Below are 18,015 nucleotides of genomic sequence, written 5' to 3'. Positions count from 1 at the left end.
TGTATATGAGGCAACAGAAATAAACAAGTTGTTCCCACTTTCCTTTAATCAAAGGAAAAGCAAAGAATTCCTTTTTCTAAACTTGGGACAAGTAACAAATATCTGGTCAAACCAGCAAGGAAAAACACTAAAGGAATTATAATACAAATTAAGAACAAGGTAAGGATGCCCACTAGCACTGCTATTACTCAACATTTTTCTGGAATCCCAGCTGCCAGTGCATTAAGAAATGAAAAAGAAACAGATTAAAAGGAAAAGTCAAATTTAGTAGGTACCTACAAAATCCAAGAGAACCAAATACTAAAAATTTAATATCATGATCATTTATATGATAAAACAAAGTTCTCCTCTACAGCATCAATAACCAAATGAAAAGTGTTATGAAACATTAAATATTAAAAAAGACTAAATACTTAAGAATAAATGAAACAAGAAATCTAGGTGAGATCCATGTGAAGAACATTACAAAAGAAACTTGAATAAATGGAGATTCTGTGTAAGAAGTTATCAATCCTTACCAAATTAACCTATAACTTTAAAAGAATTCTAAAATGTGTGCTCAAGTTCATCTGGAAAAATATGCCCACAAACTGCCAAAGAAAGTCTGAAAAAGACTTAAGGGGGTGGGGGAAATGAAGACACACAGGATGACACACCTAACAATGAAATATAGTATGCAGTTACAAGCATTTTTGTTATGATGCAGGAATAAACAGATATATTTGTGGAACAGAACAGTGTCCAGAGACAGACATAGAAACATATGGGAATTTAGTGCAGGACAAAAATGGGGAGAATTGGCTATTTCCAAAAATAAAAGATTTATTTTTTATTTATCATGTACCGTATTTTAAAATAGATTCCAAGTGGATTGAAGAGACAAAGTACTAGAAGAAAATATAGAATTCTTTTATAATGCAGATAGGGAAAGTCTCCCTAAGCATTAACACAAAATGAATTCCATTATTCAATAATTTTCAGCAACTGTATAGCAAAAGCCTCCATAAATTTTATGGCACATGAAAGGAGAAATACTTGCAACTTTTAATTACTAATACGAAAAGCATTTCTACAAATTAATAAATAGAAAACATGGGCAGAGATAAAGGCATGCAATTCAGAAAAAAAAATGTAACAATTATAAAAAAGGAAGCAACTTCACTCTTAGATACCATTTTGCAACCTATGAAATGGTCAAAAACAAAAACATACAAGACAAATAAAAACTGATCACACCCACATTGGCACAAATGGAAGATGAGCACTTGATACTATTCACCATATACAGTGAGGCAGCTCTGTATGTACTGATTTGGAAGGATGACCACAGTACAGTCTTATTTGAAAAACAGTTATTTAGGAAATACACAGTATGATACCGTTTTAAATAAAAAAAAATTAAGCAAAAGCACATAATTGAGAATTATGTACATGAAAATAGGTTGAAGGAACACACACAACTCTGTTCAATGCAGAGTGGAATTGTTTCTCTTTCAACTTTATAACTTTCTGTCTGTGGTTTTTCCCAAAAACACACAAACCCAATAAATAGACAAGACATAAAACAGACAAAAAAGTGGAGCTGTTGAGTTAAAATTTCAACAGGAAGCTCTGAGCTGTGCATGGTCGTCACACTCAAATCCTGGATGGCAGCCTCTTAAACATGCCCAAGGAACCCTTAACGCTGAACAGAGCAGCTGGAAGACAGTGAACCAGCCCAGCCGCTCATATTACCCTTATGGTATCTCAGGTTTTTTAACAGCAAACCACTGAAAGTAACTCAAATTTCTATCAATAGTGGAATGGCTGTAATCTGTCTATGTAAAAGAACACGACTAAAAAACATTCAGTAAAAAGAGAAGCCTAAACCTAGTGACCTTAACAACAAACAAAAAAGATGAGTATTAAGACCAAAATATGCAGGTTAAAAAATAGTATATATATTATGGCCAATTAAAGAAAAGCTTATATCCATAGGAACTTAATTCTGAAAAGATACACAGCAAAATGTCAAAGTACTTTTAATACAGGAGTTAATGTGAATTTTATTGTCTACTTTGGAAATTTTCTGCAGTGAGTATAAATTACATACACAACCAGAAGAAATAATAAATGTTTCAATTTTGAGGGGAGGAAGGAAGAATCCCTCAAATCACAAAACTATGAAACAAACAATCCAAAGAGAAGCTACTGAAGGGATAATTTCCACAATCCAATGCTGAGTGATATAATTGGTAGAATGAGTTATGGGAGAGAAGCGTACCTTGTCAAATGCAGTTTTTTGTTCAGGCTGGGGGAAAGCAGCTTTTTGTTCAGGCTGTGTAGGAGCTGTCTTTAACTGAGCTGTGATAGCCTGAACCTGAGCCATCACAGCATTGTCAATGGTGGGAGACTGTGGTTTTGGAGGTTGCTGGAAAGTCTGAAGGATCTGCTGAAGCTTAAAGAATGGGAAAACTGATAAACCGCACAACAAAGTATAGTCATAGTATCAGAAGTTAATTTATTAAAAACAAAAAAAGTGAAAGGTGACTCAAAATAGCACAGGCACAGAGTAAACTGGAAAAAAAAAATCCACCTTCTATTAATGGTTAACACTGTCGTGAATGACTATATGTGGAAGATACATTGTGCCATCACCTTAAGGTTAAAAATGTATGCTGACAACCCAATGACATAAAATGGTGGCCAAGAAGAAGATAGAATACACTGAATCATCAACAGGTTAAGGTTAATACATGTTTACTAGACAAATGGAAAAATACCCCCAATTCAAATGATTTTGTCATTAATTGGAAATGCTAGAACTGCTAGAAACAATACCAGCTGCCCAGCAGTTCAGATGTTCTCAAAAGGTACTGATATTTCTAAGTGTGTTGTTTCCTTGTTTTTCACCCTCACATTTACCCTATGCCATTACCTCCCTAGTGAAGGCTTTTCCAATTAAGAGGAAAACATATTTCCTCGCTTGAACATGCCCATTAATAATGAAAAACACGAACTGAAAATAGTACACAACCCTGCAAACAATTTAATCTTTGGCAGGTAGTTTACCTGTTGCCCTTGAGTTGTCTGAAACAGCTGGGCTACAGCAGCAAAAGCATCAGAGCTGGGCAGCTGCGGCACAGTTGGTACAGAGTTTGCAGTGACTTGGGGTTCAGAAGCTTTCATTGGAGGTGGAGGTGAACCTAAAAAGAAAAGGGCATTAAAGGCCTAAGAAAATGTTAACCTTTACATTTTTCTTTTTAAAATTCCATTAAGCATCTTAACAAAATAAAATTCAATCCAGTTTAACATGTAATAAAATATATGCATGCACTGTGGTTCTAAAGTTAATACCATAACAAGTAATGGAAGAGCATGCTTTTATTATAAAGTTTCATGGAAAAATTTCACCAAATAAAGACTCCAACGTTTTCATGTACATCAAAGTTATACCTCCATCTTAATTCACAGATTTACGTGACCATACCTTCATTATTAGTAACACTTTCTGCTACTGGGGCGGTATTACTGGTTCCTGCTGCCATGTCCAAAAGAGGCTGAATAATTTCAATTTTGAACACTCCATTTTTTTGCCAAAGGTTCAGCACACGAACTATTTTACTCTGTTACAAGTAAGAAAACACGAATACACAATAAATACTTCTTACACCACTTACAAAAATAACATCAATTAAAAAGAGTGAGAGAGAGAGACAGAGAGAAAGGGAAATCCCCTAGGCTAACATTTTCATACTAAGTTGGTGTCCTAAGCGGAAAAAAAATGCCATCATCAGAATTACAACCTGGTCAAACCACTCTAAACCTCTGTTCTTCAGTGGTGCAATCTAAAGTAAGAAATCGAGAGGGAATATGGACCTAAAGGAATTAAGAAAAAGAAATATATTTAAAAATATATTAGAAATTTTCATTATATTTTATTTATGGTAACAGACTCTATCACTGGCAAAAGCAGTTATCTTAGAGAAGTAGATAAAGTGAAGGAGAATTTCTTAAGGATGAGTATAACAGTTAAAATATTTAAGAAATTGGCCAGCAATAGATACGTATGTAATTTTATGGACAAGTAAACAGGGAAAAAGAGGTCCACAGAAGATTTGTAGTTCATGGGTACAACTCTTTTCTCCTACTCAAGGAATTACCTTCTTTTCTCTTGTACATTTTCCACACAAGAATGCTCCTAGGAGAATATTAACACAGTATCTACCACCCCTAAAATTATATGCTGTTCACTGTAAATGTTTCCTCTCTTCATTATTCTGATATATTTACTAGTGTAGTTTGCCTACCTATTAGAGTCAAATCACCATGTCTTCAACGTTTTTCTACCTTTTTATAGTGCATAGTAAAAACAGTACATGAGAAATTAAAAACTGTGGTCTGATTGGTAATGAATATCATTTTTAGACACCAGCATTTCTAAATGTCAGGTTCTAGAAGCCATCAATTGTTGGTCCTTTCCTTGTGGAGTAAGCAACAATCTAGGATGAGCATGACTTTCTCTACTGCAGAATTCCTCTATTACTTCAACTACAAGTAAATCTTGCCAACAATGACTACTTCAAAGCAAGATGGTGCTCTTTCCTTCAGATTTCAAAAGTACAACATTCCTGAAGGACTTTACAAGAAAATAAATAGAAAATGACCAACTGTAGAAAATACTGGGTTTTATTTCAAGTTCACAGATCACCACCACACAAAGATCTATCTACTAAAGGCCTCGTATATTTAATATACATTTAAATTAGATATAAATACAAAAATAATAAAAAACAAAACCAACAAGATTCCAAATTTCAATTTAAAAATTAACCATACCTTATCTTCTGAGGGGCAAAGATATAAATATTGGAATGTGGCAGTTATGTTTTTAGAGAATCTTGGCCCAAAAACATCTTTATCAGTTCCAAACTGATGACGAGACTGTCGCACAATTGAGTCAATTACATACAACCCTGGAACCTTGTATTCTGGCTTACACTGCAAAGATAAAGATGCAAAGTCAGTACAGGAAAAGCAAAATCACAATTTGACACTGATGACTCTAACATTTATGAAACTTTATATACTCAATCATTGTTTCCATTTCGAAAATGCTCGAGCCGTTCTGGCTCTCTAACGATCTTGTCTAACTTACTACAGGTTTAGAGAGAACTGCCATTCTCTTGATACTTAGGACCCTCAATACTCTTTTCTTATCCCTCTACCTCCCTCCACACAATTTTCCAGAGTTGATATTACAAATCCCTAAATCACTTCCATACAAAATAAGTCACTTATTATGACAGTCTCTACTCTAATTCATCCTGCCCAAAAAGATAATTATCAAAAAACTAATTTTTAAAACATAGCAATTTTAATTAGATTAAAGAAACAGAGAAACTAAAATTAAAAGGAGAGTTCACTTTTGGTCTATCAAAATTGACCAAGCTAAAAAGACAAGCAGAGAACACAGGCAGCTAAATACATTTCTGGTGATAGCATAAACTGGTACATACAACCCTTCATGGAGGGTGTTTAGCAATAAAAATGAAGACTTATTTAAAAAGCTTTTTATCCAACAATTCTACAACTAGGAATTTCACTCAAGGAAGTAATTAAGATGTGCCTGATTTTTTCCAGAAGGTTAGCCACCAAAGCATTATCTATAAAATGTAAACAATCAGAAATATATAAATATCCAACAATAGAGAAGTGAGTGAATGAGGTAACAATCATACAATGGAATACCTTGCAAATGTTTCTGAAAAACTCAGTGGGAAAAGGTTACCAATCAGCATGTCCCCATTTTTACTTTTATAATTGTACATGTACATAAATCAAAGATAAGTAGATCCAAATGTAAATATTAGTAATTTGGAGGCAGTGGCATGTAAGGTAATTTTAACTTTTTTTCCATTCTACTTATTTATACTTTGATTTGTTAACAGACCATTTTGAGCATTTTTGATCTGTTGGAGTTCTAACTTCTATCCTTAAGTCGGTATTCAAAGGCCATAGTTTAGAAACATTTCCACAAACATTTATGTGTGTGTGCTATACAGCATAGCTCCAGGTCTGGAGAACAAGACAAAGATGTATATAGTCTCTGTTTGTCAGTCCTCTACTGAGACAGATGGGTGTTCATCACAGGTGTAAAACAACATAAAACTGTAGAACTAAAAAACAGTTTAATTCTGATGAAGGCAAGGAAAAGTTGGGAAACCTTTACAAAGTAATATCTGAAATAGTATTCGAAGGTGAGCTAAATGTCAACAGGATGACAGGGGGCACATTAGACTTATGGAAAGGCCCTGCCCAATAAACAAGAAACAATGTTGTGAGGCCTGACAAAGTTGAGTGCCTAGCTCACAGTAAGGGCTCAATCAATTGAACTGTTGTAAACAGAATGTTTTATTTTTAAAAAGAGCATCAGGTGACTAAAATAACCTCTAGTGACTACTTTTCAGTAGGGTGGCTTTAGAAACAAGCACCCAAATTACAATTTACAAAGTAAATCACAAATACTAATCATAACAAAAATGAGGTAATAACGAAAAGGATAATTACCTTTTTGATGAACTTTTCTACTATTTGAACGACATGCTTATATAACTGAAAAGAAAAGAAAACTACTATCATTAGTAATTAGGGATTACTAATTATCAAATCAAAACCACGAGATGCCACTTCATACCCACTACGAGGACGGCTATTACAAAACAAAAAAACAAAAAAACAAAAAAACAAAAAAAAACAAAAAACTAAAAGCAGTGTTGTTGTGCATGTAGAGATACTGGAAACTTGGTGCACTGCTGGTAGGAATGTAAAACAGTGCAGCTGGCGGCTCCTAAATACATTAAACACAGAATTACCATATGACCAGGCAATTCCACTTCTAGGTTTATATACATATCCCAAAGAATTAAAAACAGGGATTTAAGAAACACTTGCACACAAGTTTTCAAAGCAGCACTATTCATAACAGCCCAATAGACACAACCTAAGTGTCCATCAGCAGATAAATGTAAAAAATGCAGTATATACATACAACAGAATATTACTGAGCCATAAAAAAAGCATGAAGTTCTGACACATGCTACACGTGGATGAACTCTGAAAACATGCTAAACGAAATGAGCCAGACACAAAAGGAAAAACATTGTATGGTTCCACTTATATGAAATATCTCCAAAAAGCAAATTCATAGAGACAGAAAGTAGAACAGAAGTTACTAGGGCCCTGGGGAAGGGGAAAAGTGGAGGTATTGCATAAATGGGTCTGGAAAGTTCTGGAAGCAATGGTGATTTACACATTGCTATGAATGTACTTAATGCCACTAAGTTACACACTTTTAAAAAATGGTTAAATAGGTAAGTTTTGTGAAATTTTGACAAAAGGGGAAAAACAGGAAAATTACTGTTCAGCTTAAATATTTCTACATTCCATGTAATTAGAAAATACTTAAAACTCTGGAATTTGCAAAATTTAAATAATTCTCAAGATAATACTGAACGAACCAAAAGAAATGATCTATTACAAACAAGTTTTTAAAAAATTAAAAACAAATAAAAAAGGAACGAATTAAAGCAGAATACTACAAAACCCAGAACAGCAGACCCCTTTCTTAGATTTTAATCAATAAATCTTCATAAAGCAGGCTACTGCTATAGGCAATATGGTATGAAAAGGACAAGAACAATGGATTTGGAACTAAAAACTTGCAGTTTCTAAAGTGAGTCACTTACTGAAGTGTGATCTTGGTAACACTAAACCTCAGGGAGCCCTTGTTTCTTTTATAAAAATGAGACTAACACTCGGCTGGTTTATTACCTAAATTAAATGAAATTAAGAAAAACACTACTTTGAAAAAATATGTTGCAATGCAAAGGCATGGGATCATTTATTGTCAGCAAAAAATGGTTAGTGTTCTTTGATTCAACTATGAACTAATCACAAGATTTATGTTCACACTAAAAAACATTTTCCAAATTTCAAAACACATTTCTCAAATTGAATATATTTATTTCACTCTTACCTTAATAGCTTTAATAGCAGCTTTAGTAATGAGAATCATCTTGGCTCGAGAGATGGGAGGTTTCATATCCATAAGTGAAAAGAGCTTTAAAAAAGCAAAAAAAAAAAAGCAAAAAAAGAAAAGAAAAGAAAAGAAAAAATTAAAAGAAAATGTAAAAAGAGAAAAAATTCAAGCAATATTCTGAAAGGTTCTTTTCAATAATGATATCCCTCCTCAAACAAAGTCCTTACAAACTTAGAGGTCAATTCCCCAGTTCTACAAAGATTGTTGCAACCTAATAACTAAGATAAACTTCTGCAATTAAGAGTCTAACAATTTGGCCAGTACACGAAAACCAAAAGCTCTCCTAACCTACCTATATCACCACTTAGAAAGAAAATACAATGGGAAAAAAGATCATATTGAAAATACGAAAAACAAAACAAAACATGAACTTAAAAACATTAAGAAATTTGCAAATCCATAATGGTAAACATTATAAAACTTCATTCAAGAACTCAAAAATGATTTAAATGAAAAGAAACACACCATATTCCTGGATTGAATGTGCCAATAGTGTGACTTTGTAAATATTTAATGTAATTTCAATCCAAATCTCTGAGATTATGGAGAACTTCAAATAATTCTAAGGTTCATTTGGACATGTATAAGATCAAGCAAGGAATTAAAAATGCCTTTTTAAAGCTCCAGTAATTTTGTAATGTTAGTGTACAGATTCACAATTTCCTATTCAGTCACAAGTAAAAATGACAGTCCATTATAAAAAGATCATCAACATATTCAACAAATCTCACAACAGTAAACCCAACAATCAGGTGCTCCCAAGGGACCTAACCACACATTTCCTCCTCCTAGAAGTTTAAATCCAACCAAGAAATGAGAGCCCATCTCAGAGAATATAAAGATAAAAAAAAAATTCTGTTATCAGAAAGCTCACCTCCAGCTTCTTAAATTCTTGTTTTTGTTTTATTTTGTTTAATCATATGCATATACTAACCTGGGACTTCTAAAAATGCTTTGAAATTAAGTTTCAGGCCTTCCTGAGCATTATCAACTTCATATGCAACACATTTCCATTTCTTTTCAACTCATGTCGACATTTCAAATAAGCACCCTCTAAGATAAAAAACTTTACTAGACCACGACTAAGAAGCTAACCCAGAAAACAAAAGTCTCTTTTCCCAGAGAAAAGAGACCCACCTGGCACATATCCTAAAAATTCAGAGAATTTTTAGAGCTTTTCAAATCTATACACATGTGACTACAGATACCAGGAACAGTAATTTTAGGAAAGGTATGGAATGCCAAACACAATCAAATAAGGACCAGCTACTCTGGTGTAAGCAGGGAAAGGGAAAATTTTTCCAGAGAATATTCAGATACATAAAATGGGAGAAACAAAAATATTCTCCTTGAGAATAACTGCTGGCTAACTGAAAAGCAATTGAAAAGAATAGAGACAATATTTGAAATTATTATGTGAACCAACAAGAAACTAAAACCATTTTAAAAATTTCAATTAAAACAAATTCTGAAAAATATCAACACTGCAAAATTCATGAATATATGACATACATTTATAAAGGGTATATTCTGACAATTTATAAATTACAAAACAATTAGAGTTGTTATTATTGTTCTATTTCTTTCACCTTCTCTTAAGCAAAGAAGGGGGATGTAAAAAAGTTAATACATGGACATTAAGAATGAGTCATAATGAGAACTACTTCTGAAAGCTTGGAAAATATTTTAATGCCTAACCCAGAGCTAATGTTCATCTAATGCCCCCAAATAGCTCTTGATCATTTCTTTTTTAATGCAACTTATTGAAATTTATTCACACACCACAAAAACCATTCAAAGTATACCAACAGTGGCTCACAGTATCATCATATAGTTGTGCATTCATCGCCACAAATCAATTTTAGAACATTTTCATTACTTCAAAATAAAGAATAAAAAAAATAAGAACACCCAATACATCTCATATAGCCCTTACCACCCCCCTCTCCATTATTTATATATATTTTTTGTGTTTACTTTATTACTCCCATACACTGGATAAAGGAGGATCAGTCACCAGCTTTTCATAATCACACAGTCCCATGGTAAAAGCTATAAACTTGTACAATCATCAAGAATCAAGTCTATTTACAGTTCAACAGATTCAGGTATTACCTTCTAGCTATTCTAATACCCTAGACATTAAAAGGAGTATCTATATAATACATAAGAATCACCTCCAAAATGACCTCTTGACTCCCTTTAAGCCACTGAAACTTTATTTTGTTTCATTTCTTTTCCCCCTTTTGGTCAAGAAGGCATTCTCAATACCACAATGCCAGGGCCAGGCTCATCCCTGGAAGTCATGTCCCATGCGGTGGGAGTGTAGTGAGGTAGTGAGTTTATTTGCAGAGTTGGGGAAAAGGAGGCCATATCTGAGCAACAAGAGGTTCTCTGGGGGTGACTCTTGGGTATAATCTACTTTTTTCAATTTTGTAGCATTTTTATTACTCTAAAAAACTAAAATAAAAATCACCCAAAATATCTCTTACCCCTCCTCCCCCTCTATTATTCATTTACATTCCCCCCCCTTTTTCTACTCTTTTCATTCACCCGATAAAGGGAGTGGGAGCCACAAGGTTTTCACAATCACACATTCATACCTTATAAGCTATACAGTTATACGATTGTTTTCAAGAATGAAGATTACTGAGTTGCAGTTCAACAGTTTCAGGTATTTCCTTCTAGCTATTCTAATACACTAAAAATTAAAAAGGGATATCCATATAATGCAAAATAACAACCTCCAAAATGACCTCTCAGCTCTTATTTGAAATCTCTCAGCCACTGAAACTTTGTTTCATTTCTCTTCCCCTTTTTGGTCCAGCAGACTTTCTCAATCCCATGATGCCAGGTCCAGCCTCATGCCCAGGAGTCATGTCCCACATTGCCAGGAGATTTATACCCCTGGGAGTCACTGGACTTACATTATTGTGCTACCACCTCCCAATACTGTGCTTCAAACATCTCTCTCCTGTCTTTTCCTGTCTGCCTGTAGTGCTCCCTTTAGTATTTCCTGCAGAGCAGGTATCTTGTTCACAAACTCTCTCAGTGTCTGTTTGGGAATATTTTAAACTCTCCCTCCATTCTGAAAGACAGTTTTGCTGGATATAGAATTCTCGGCAGTTTTTCTCTTTCAGTATCTTGAATACATCACACCACTGCCTTCTTGCCTCCATGGTTTCTAATGAGAAATCTGCACATAGTCTTATCGAGCGTCCCTTGTAAGTGATGGATCACTTTTCTCTTGCTGTTATCAGAATTCTCTTGTCTTTGGCATTTGATAATCTGATTATTAAGTATCTTGGCATATGTTTATTTGGATCCATTCTGCTCGGGGTCGTATGCTGCACTTCTTGAATCTGTAATTTTATGTCTTTCATAAGAGATGGGAAATTTTCAGTGACTATTTCTGCCCCTTTCCCCTTCTCTTCTCCTTCTAGGACACCCATAACACATATATTCTTAAGCTTCATGTTGTCATTCAGTTCCTTGAGACACTGCTCATATTTTCCCATTCTTTTCCCTATCTGTTCTTTTGTGTATAGGATTTCAGATGTCCTGGCCTTCAGTTCATGAATGTTTTCTTCTGGCTCTTCAAATCTGCTATTGTATGTTGTATGTCTCCACTGTGTTTTTCATCTCTTGTATTGTGAGTTTAATTCCCATAAGTTCAGCTGTTTTGTTTTTTTTTTTTTTCAAATTTTCAAGTTCTTCCTTATGTTCCCCCAATGTCTTCTTTATATCCTTTATCTCTTTTGCCATCTCTTTCCTCAACTAGTTGATTTGATTTTTGGATTGATTTAGATGTGTTTGATGAATAATTAGTTGTTCCAATTCCTGTATCTCAGTTGAGGTGTAAGTTTGTTTCTTTGACTGGGCCGTATCTTCATTTTCCCTAAGGTGGCTTGAAACCTTTTGTTGTCTAGGCATCTGGTTTCCTTGATTACCCCAAACAGATTTTCCCAGACCAGACAGGCCCAGGTCTCAAGAAGAAGGTGTAATTAATATCAAGTTTCTCTCAGGAGCAGGCATGTAAGGCCTCTAGACTCAGTGCTTTTCCTATCCTGTCCAGCAGGTGGCACTTGTCAGCCTGCAGCTCCCCACTGGTGTAAAAAGGTGCAGTACCTTTAATTTATAGGGGACACTGTCCTCACCAGGAGCCAAGGGTGTCAGAAGCCAAGCTTGAGTTGTTTGTTTTATTCTCCCCCAGGCCCTGGGGTCTGAACTCTCTGAGGAAGGGCTACCACTTGAGCTGGGCCCCACCCTTTCTTAGGGAAGATACAGCCTTTAGGGAGCTATCTTCTGTGCTTGACTACTTCCTTTCTCTGACCGTTAACTCCACCCTTGCCTGGGTCAGTACTGACAACTGAAAATGCCTGAGGCTTTCTCTAATAAGCTGCTTAGAATTACAGGGAAAAAAAGGAAAAAGAGCAAAAGCCCTTTTTCAGAGCCAGTCCCCAGCCCCACTTTCACCAGTCAACCATGTTGTTACCCAGTTCTCTGTACCCCTTTTCTTGGGGCACAGCCATTTTCCAGTATTCTGAGCTCAGCTGTCTCCAAAAGCCTGTTTTTATTTACTTACTTATTTTTTTTCCTTTCCATCAGCCCTGCCCTCCTCTCTTCCTGGAGGAACCTCAGTTTCCTTTCCTATTTGCTCTGGGTTTATCTGTGCTTGTAGCTTGTATTCAGTAGTCCAAATTTGTTAATTAAAACAGCAATTGGAGCTTGGTTGAGCTACATTCTCACACTCATACTCTTACACAATGCTTCTTATAGAGTACACAGATGCAGAGACCATTAACTATAAGGGAGATACAGGCAAGTAGCTATGTTTGTGGGTATACTATATTGGTTCAGAGATAACAATGAAACACATTGAAAATAATCTGGGTTGATTATCCAAGCAGAGACCTAAGATGGAGTCTGAAACATGGATCTGGACCAAAGAAGAAAGGTCCAGGCTAAAAATAGAAAGGTCACAGAATCAAAGCCAAAAGAATTAGTGAGATCACAGAGAAGGAGCTTGTGGTGAACTAATAAGGGGGTGAAGAGCATACATAGCCAGGTTCTACCCCAAATTCCAATGTGGCAGAACAAAGGAAACGAAAACCAAGACAAAGTGGAGCCCCCAAATTAAAGGCATCTGGCAGGGGCATATGCCACAAGAGGTTAATTAGGATGCAAACCAAACGTCGTTCATTCACTTTGGCAACTAGGTAGCTGCAAATGATATCAGTTTTTAAAATTGAATCCAAATTCCGTTCTGTTAAGAAATGAGTGGCAGGTGAGGACACAAATGCAGTTTTGGCTCATTTTCCATTCATTCAACAAATATTTGAGAGCTTAGTAAAGTGTTTGGCAAACAAAGAAAGAGATCAGCTCATGTTTTGATGCTTTATAGATGACCACCCTCATAATATCTCTTACCTGTTAGCACTATAAGGCTTCCATCATATTTCAAGTTTCTTTTTAGATAACCGTATTCTCTTTTACCAATGCTTTTCTTAAATTTTAAAACTGTATTGATACAATTTATGAAGAAAAACACTACAGAAAAATATAGAAGTTTCAAAAATGGATGTTTAAAAAAATTACCTTTTAAGGTTCAATGACAGATTACCAGGGGCCAGGGTGGGGATAGGAAATGGGAAGTTACTGCTTAAACGGTGCAGAATTTCTGTTTGGGGCAATGAAAATGTTTTGGTAATAGATGGTGGTGATGGCAGCACAACACTGTAAATATATTGTTTGGTTTGCTAAGGCTGCCATTATGCAAAATACCAGAAACGGATTGGCTTTTATAAAGGGGGTTTATTCATTACAAAATTACAGTCCTAAGGGCATAAAAGTGTCCAAACTAAGGCATCAACAAGATGATACCTTCACTGAAGAACAGTCAATGGTGTCCAGAACACCCGTCGCCTGGGAAGGCATGTGGCTGGCATCTGCTGGTCCCTTGCTCCTGGGTTCTTAGAGATTTCAAAATGGCTTTCTCCAAAATGTCTCCGGGCTTCTGTCTTCCCTTCTCTCTCTCAGATCCTGCATGTCCTTGCTTCTTTCTCCCATGGCATTTCTCTCTAAGTATCTGGGGGTCCTCTCTTAGCTTCTCTGGGCAAACTCTGGGCTTCATCTTAGCATAGCATCTCCAAACATTCTTCTGTCTGCACCTCCAAGTGTCAGCAGCTGTGTCGGTTCTTGAGCTCTCTTAAGTAGTCCACTGAACTAATCAAGACCCACCCTGATTGGGCAGGTCACACTTGCATAGAAATAATTCAGAGTTCTCATCCACAGTCAAGTAAGTCACATCTTCATGGAAACATTCAATCAAAAGGTTTCACCTTAATCAAGACTAGTAAGTCGGCCCCCCCCCCCAAGACTGCATTAAGGAACACGACTTTTCTGGGGGACATAACAGATTCAACCCAGCACACATATTAACAGCAGTGAATTATACACTTGAATGTGGTAAAAAGGGAAAAGTTTAGGTTGTATATGTTATTAGAACAAAAAATTTAAAAATAAAAACAAACACCATAGGACTGTACAACACAGTGAAACCAATGGTAAACTATGGACAGTTAATAATACAATTATAATAATATTCTTTCATCAATTTTAACAAAGGTATGACACTAACGCAAAGTGTTACTAGGGAAAAGTGTGCATGTGAGGCAGCGTAAATGGGAATTCTGGTTTCTGCATTATTTTTCTGTAAACCTACGTCTCTTAAAAAAAAAAAAAGGCTCAGTGAATGGTACTAAATATTGTACTTCCTTTTCAAAACACAAATTTATCAAATGGTCTCTCTACCTTTGTCAAGGCAAAAAGGCCCCTTGATATCTAGCTCAATGCCTTCTTGGATATAGAGAGGCTCAGAAATTACACTGAAATTGAATACTTTACTGGTAACCACATACAGTGACACTACCCACATGGATAGAAATACTGACAGCCTTTACAGTGAGGTAGACATTGTAATTCTATTTTACAAGATGAGGGCACAGAAGTTCAAGAATTTGCCCGAAGTCATAAAACTAATAGTCAATCTGTGACCTACCATTTCCCAAAGCTTGAGCTCTCGCCAATAAGGACGTTAACAGTAAGGAAATGATTTGATTAATACAATACATTAGCACAGAGGGTGACAGTAAAGATGGTGAAAAGGACTACAGCTATATATTTAGTGAAAAAAAATATATATGCATGTAGACCCAAACTAGAAGTTAATTAAGATACTAACATATATAATTGTTATGGTGAAGACTGGACCCAATGTTGGGGGTGGGGGTGGGGGAGTTAATGATTTTTCAATAACAAAAATAAAATGTGGCACAGAGGTAAAGTGAAGTACCCAGCCAAGCAACATATTGGAGGCAATGTAAGTTACTACAATATATAGTATCAATTTTGGGGGAATACTTAAATGGCCCTGCAATTTAATAATGAAGGTGGTGACTTGGGAAAAAACTGTCATCATGGGTTAGATGGTCAAAATGGTAAGCTATACACCAAAGCAATCATTCAATTTCACATACTTAGGACCAATAAATTATTTTACTTTGTAAACCTCAACTTTACCTGTGAGCATGAGAGAGAGCTTTAAATAGCCAGCATGTTGCACAGTAAAATTCTACTTTCTGAATACTGGCTCAGCCAATATTTCTAGGGAAGGTCAGGGAAGGCATGGGCCCTCTATCGTAGCTATTGCTAAGCTTAATCCCCCAACTTTAAAATAAATTCAGTACTACCTTCTTTGTGAAATTGTGAGAATAGATTACGAATATGAACACATTTAAAACAGTCAGCGTTTAATAAATGTTGGTTCCTTTCTTCTTTGCTTCTACTCTCCCCTTCTCCCACAACATACACCATCCACTGACTTGTTTCCTTCAACTGGAAATCAATCGTGCTGTTCAATATATTCATTCATGTTTGTTTCCTATTTATGCGTAGTTTATTTTTCTCATACTAAAACAAAATGAACTTGTTAGATGTAGACGATTTATTACTGAGTCCATTCCTATATTTAGAGCAAAGTTGCAATTTAATAACCATAAAGAACTGTCACAGTCACCAATCTCCACTGAAGAAGCTCTGAGAAATATACAAACTTGCAGTGATCTAAGATTTTGGTTATTGAATATTGGAAAACAATAATTATCTGTTAGTCTAATAGCTAGAATGCAGGCTAAATAATCAAACTCGCTGGGGAATCTTGCCTATAAGATATTGTTTCTTCATCTGTATAATGGGGAAAATAATGACCCTACTTATTTAGGAAAGTTTTTAAAAATTACATAAAACAATTCATAAAAAAAGCACTTAGTGCAGCACCTAGCACAAAGAAAGCATACAATAGATGTAAGGAATCCTGGAGATAAACTAGAGCAGTGTTTTTCAAATTGTAATTTGAGACACATCAAATTATAAAATCTCAATGGGTGGTGATAGAACTATTTGCGTGTGCGTGTCAGTGGAAAAGACTAAAAATAAAATAGTACTGCACACAGAGTAAATCCTGTTTTGTGAAAATTCTCAGTTTTGTTTGTGGGTATTTATGTACAAGCACCCGAGTCTCAATGTAAAATGTAATGTTTACCGTGTGGGTCACAACCAAATGTTACAAGAAAGATCCTTTGTTTTAGAAATGGGAAATAAGGCCCAATAATGTGTCAATTCCTTCAAACCATTAATCCATTTCTTATAGACAGGACTGGGGGGAAAAAAAAGCAGAATCATGATCCAAGTTGGAAAAAAAAATTCTTATTTTTCCTTTAAGTTACAGAATGCATGTAACAGTATAGAGATATAAAGATAATTCAAGCCCTCAAGTTTTTTCTGACCAACATCCAATCTCAGCCAACAAACCTACAAAAAAGAAAAAAATAGCTTTATATATAAAAACAGCAAAACTTAAACTATAAAATTCTAACAAAATCTACTAGTGGAAAAAAAAATCAGACATTATGGTATTCCGGGGAGAGAAAGATTTGGTTCAGAATCTGGATTCAACTAAGATGATTCTGGGCAAGTTACTTAACCTCCCTAAGCTGCAATGTCCTTATAAGTAAAAAGAACATAGTGATATCTACTTCATAAGCATCAATTTCACTGAGAACTAAATGAGTTTTAGCATATGAAATGACTAATCTGTCACCTGACTGGGCAAGTGCTCAATAAACATCATTAGTGCAGTGCTCTCTTCCCTACCATTATAGCCTGTGTTTACAATTATTGCAATCTGTCAATGAGAACACTTCACGGCAGTCATGAAGTCCTCCTATATAGATTAATAGCAGCAGCAGCGGCCCCAAAAGGTACAAGTCTTCCTTAGAAGGTATAAGTTTGACTCTTTGCTCTGCCACCAGCTGAAAGACCATAAGAAAGTCTAAATATGACCTGTGCTGCTGCATAACATAGAAGCCTGGGCACAACCTCTGAAGCACAGAACCAGTGATCCTCTCATATGATAACTTAAAATATTTGAAGATGCCCTCCTCTGATCAAAATGGCAGAGTGAGAAGCTCCAAAGAAGCTTTGAATCAGCAACTGGCAGAAATATCTTCCTCAAAGCTACAGGAAACAGATAAAGGACCGAAGTACAGGGCACACACCTAATCATACAAAGAAAAAGGAAGTGATGGTCTGGCAAAGGAGAAGATTAAAGAATTAGAAACCATCAATGAGGCAGATCAGACCCGGGACATTCCAAAGACTAAAAATAAAAATGGTCCTAAAATTCTCAAAGAACTAAAGGAAAACATGTTCAAAGAACTAAAGGATATCAGTAAAATGACAGATGAACACAAAATGAGCATCAATAGAGATGGAAATTATGAAAAGGAAGCAAACAGAAAACAATAACAGAAACCTAAAATTCCCTATACGCGTTTCAACAGCAGATTGGAGCTGGCAGAAGAATCAGTGAACTT

General features: G+C 35.4%; 1 protein-coding gene across 6 annotated transcripts in view; it reads right to left on the bottom strand.

Annotated features, from left to right (window-relative positions):
* Positions 1–18,015, bottom strand: part of SCAF4 (SR-related CTD associated factor 4) — a 62,245-nt gene that overhangs the window by 28,397 nt on the left and 15,833 nt on the right. For 5 of the 6 annotated variants that reach the window (XM_037832662.1, XM_037832620.1, XM_037832653.1 and 2 more), the window contains exons 2-7: positions 8,018–8,101; positions 6,550–6,594; positions 4,819–4,980; positions 3,470–3,605; positions 3,052–3,185; positions 2,264–2,437 (exon numbers count right to left, since the gene is read on the bottom strand). In XM_037832662.1, coding sequence (XP_037688590.1) covers positions 2,264–2,437; positions 3,052–3,185; positions 3,470–3,605; positions 4,819–4,980; positions 6,550–6,594; positions 8,018–8,101 — 735 coding nt within the window. The remainder of the gene's footprint in view (positions 1–2,263; positions 2,438–3,051; positions 3,186–3,469; positions 3,606–4,818; positions 4,981–6,549; positions 6,595–8,017; positions 8,102–18,015) is intronic. The other variant, XM_037832628.1, reaches the window with a different exon arrangement.

This window comes from Choloepus didactylus, chromosome 1, assembly GCF_015220235.1.
Source record: "Choloepus didactylus isolate mChoDid1 chromosome 1, mChoDid1.pri, whole genome shotgun sequence".
In the NCBI taxonomy this organism is placed as follows: domain Eukaryota; kingdom Metazoa; phylum Chordata; class Mammalia; order Pilosa; family Megalonychidae; genus Choloepus; species Choloepus didactylus.
The sequence above is the reverse complement of the archived record's forward strand: the minus strand, read 5'-3'. Positions and strand labels throughout refer to the sequence as shown.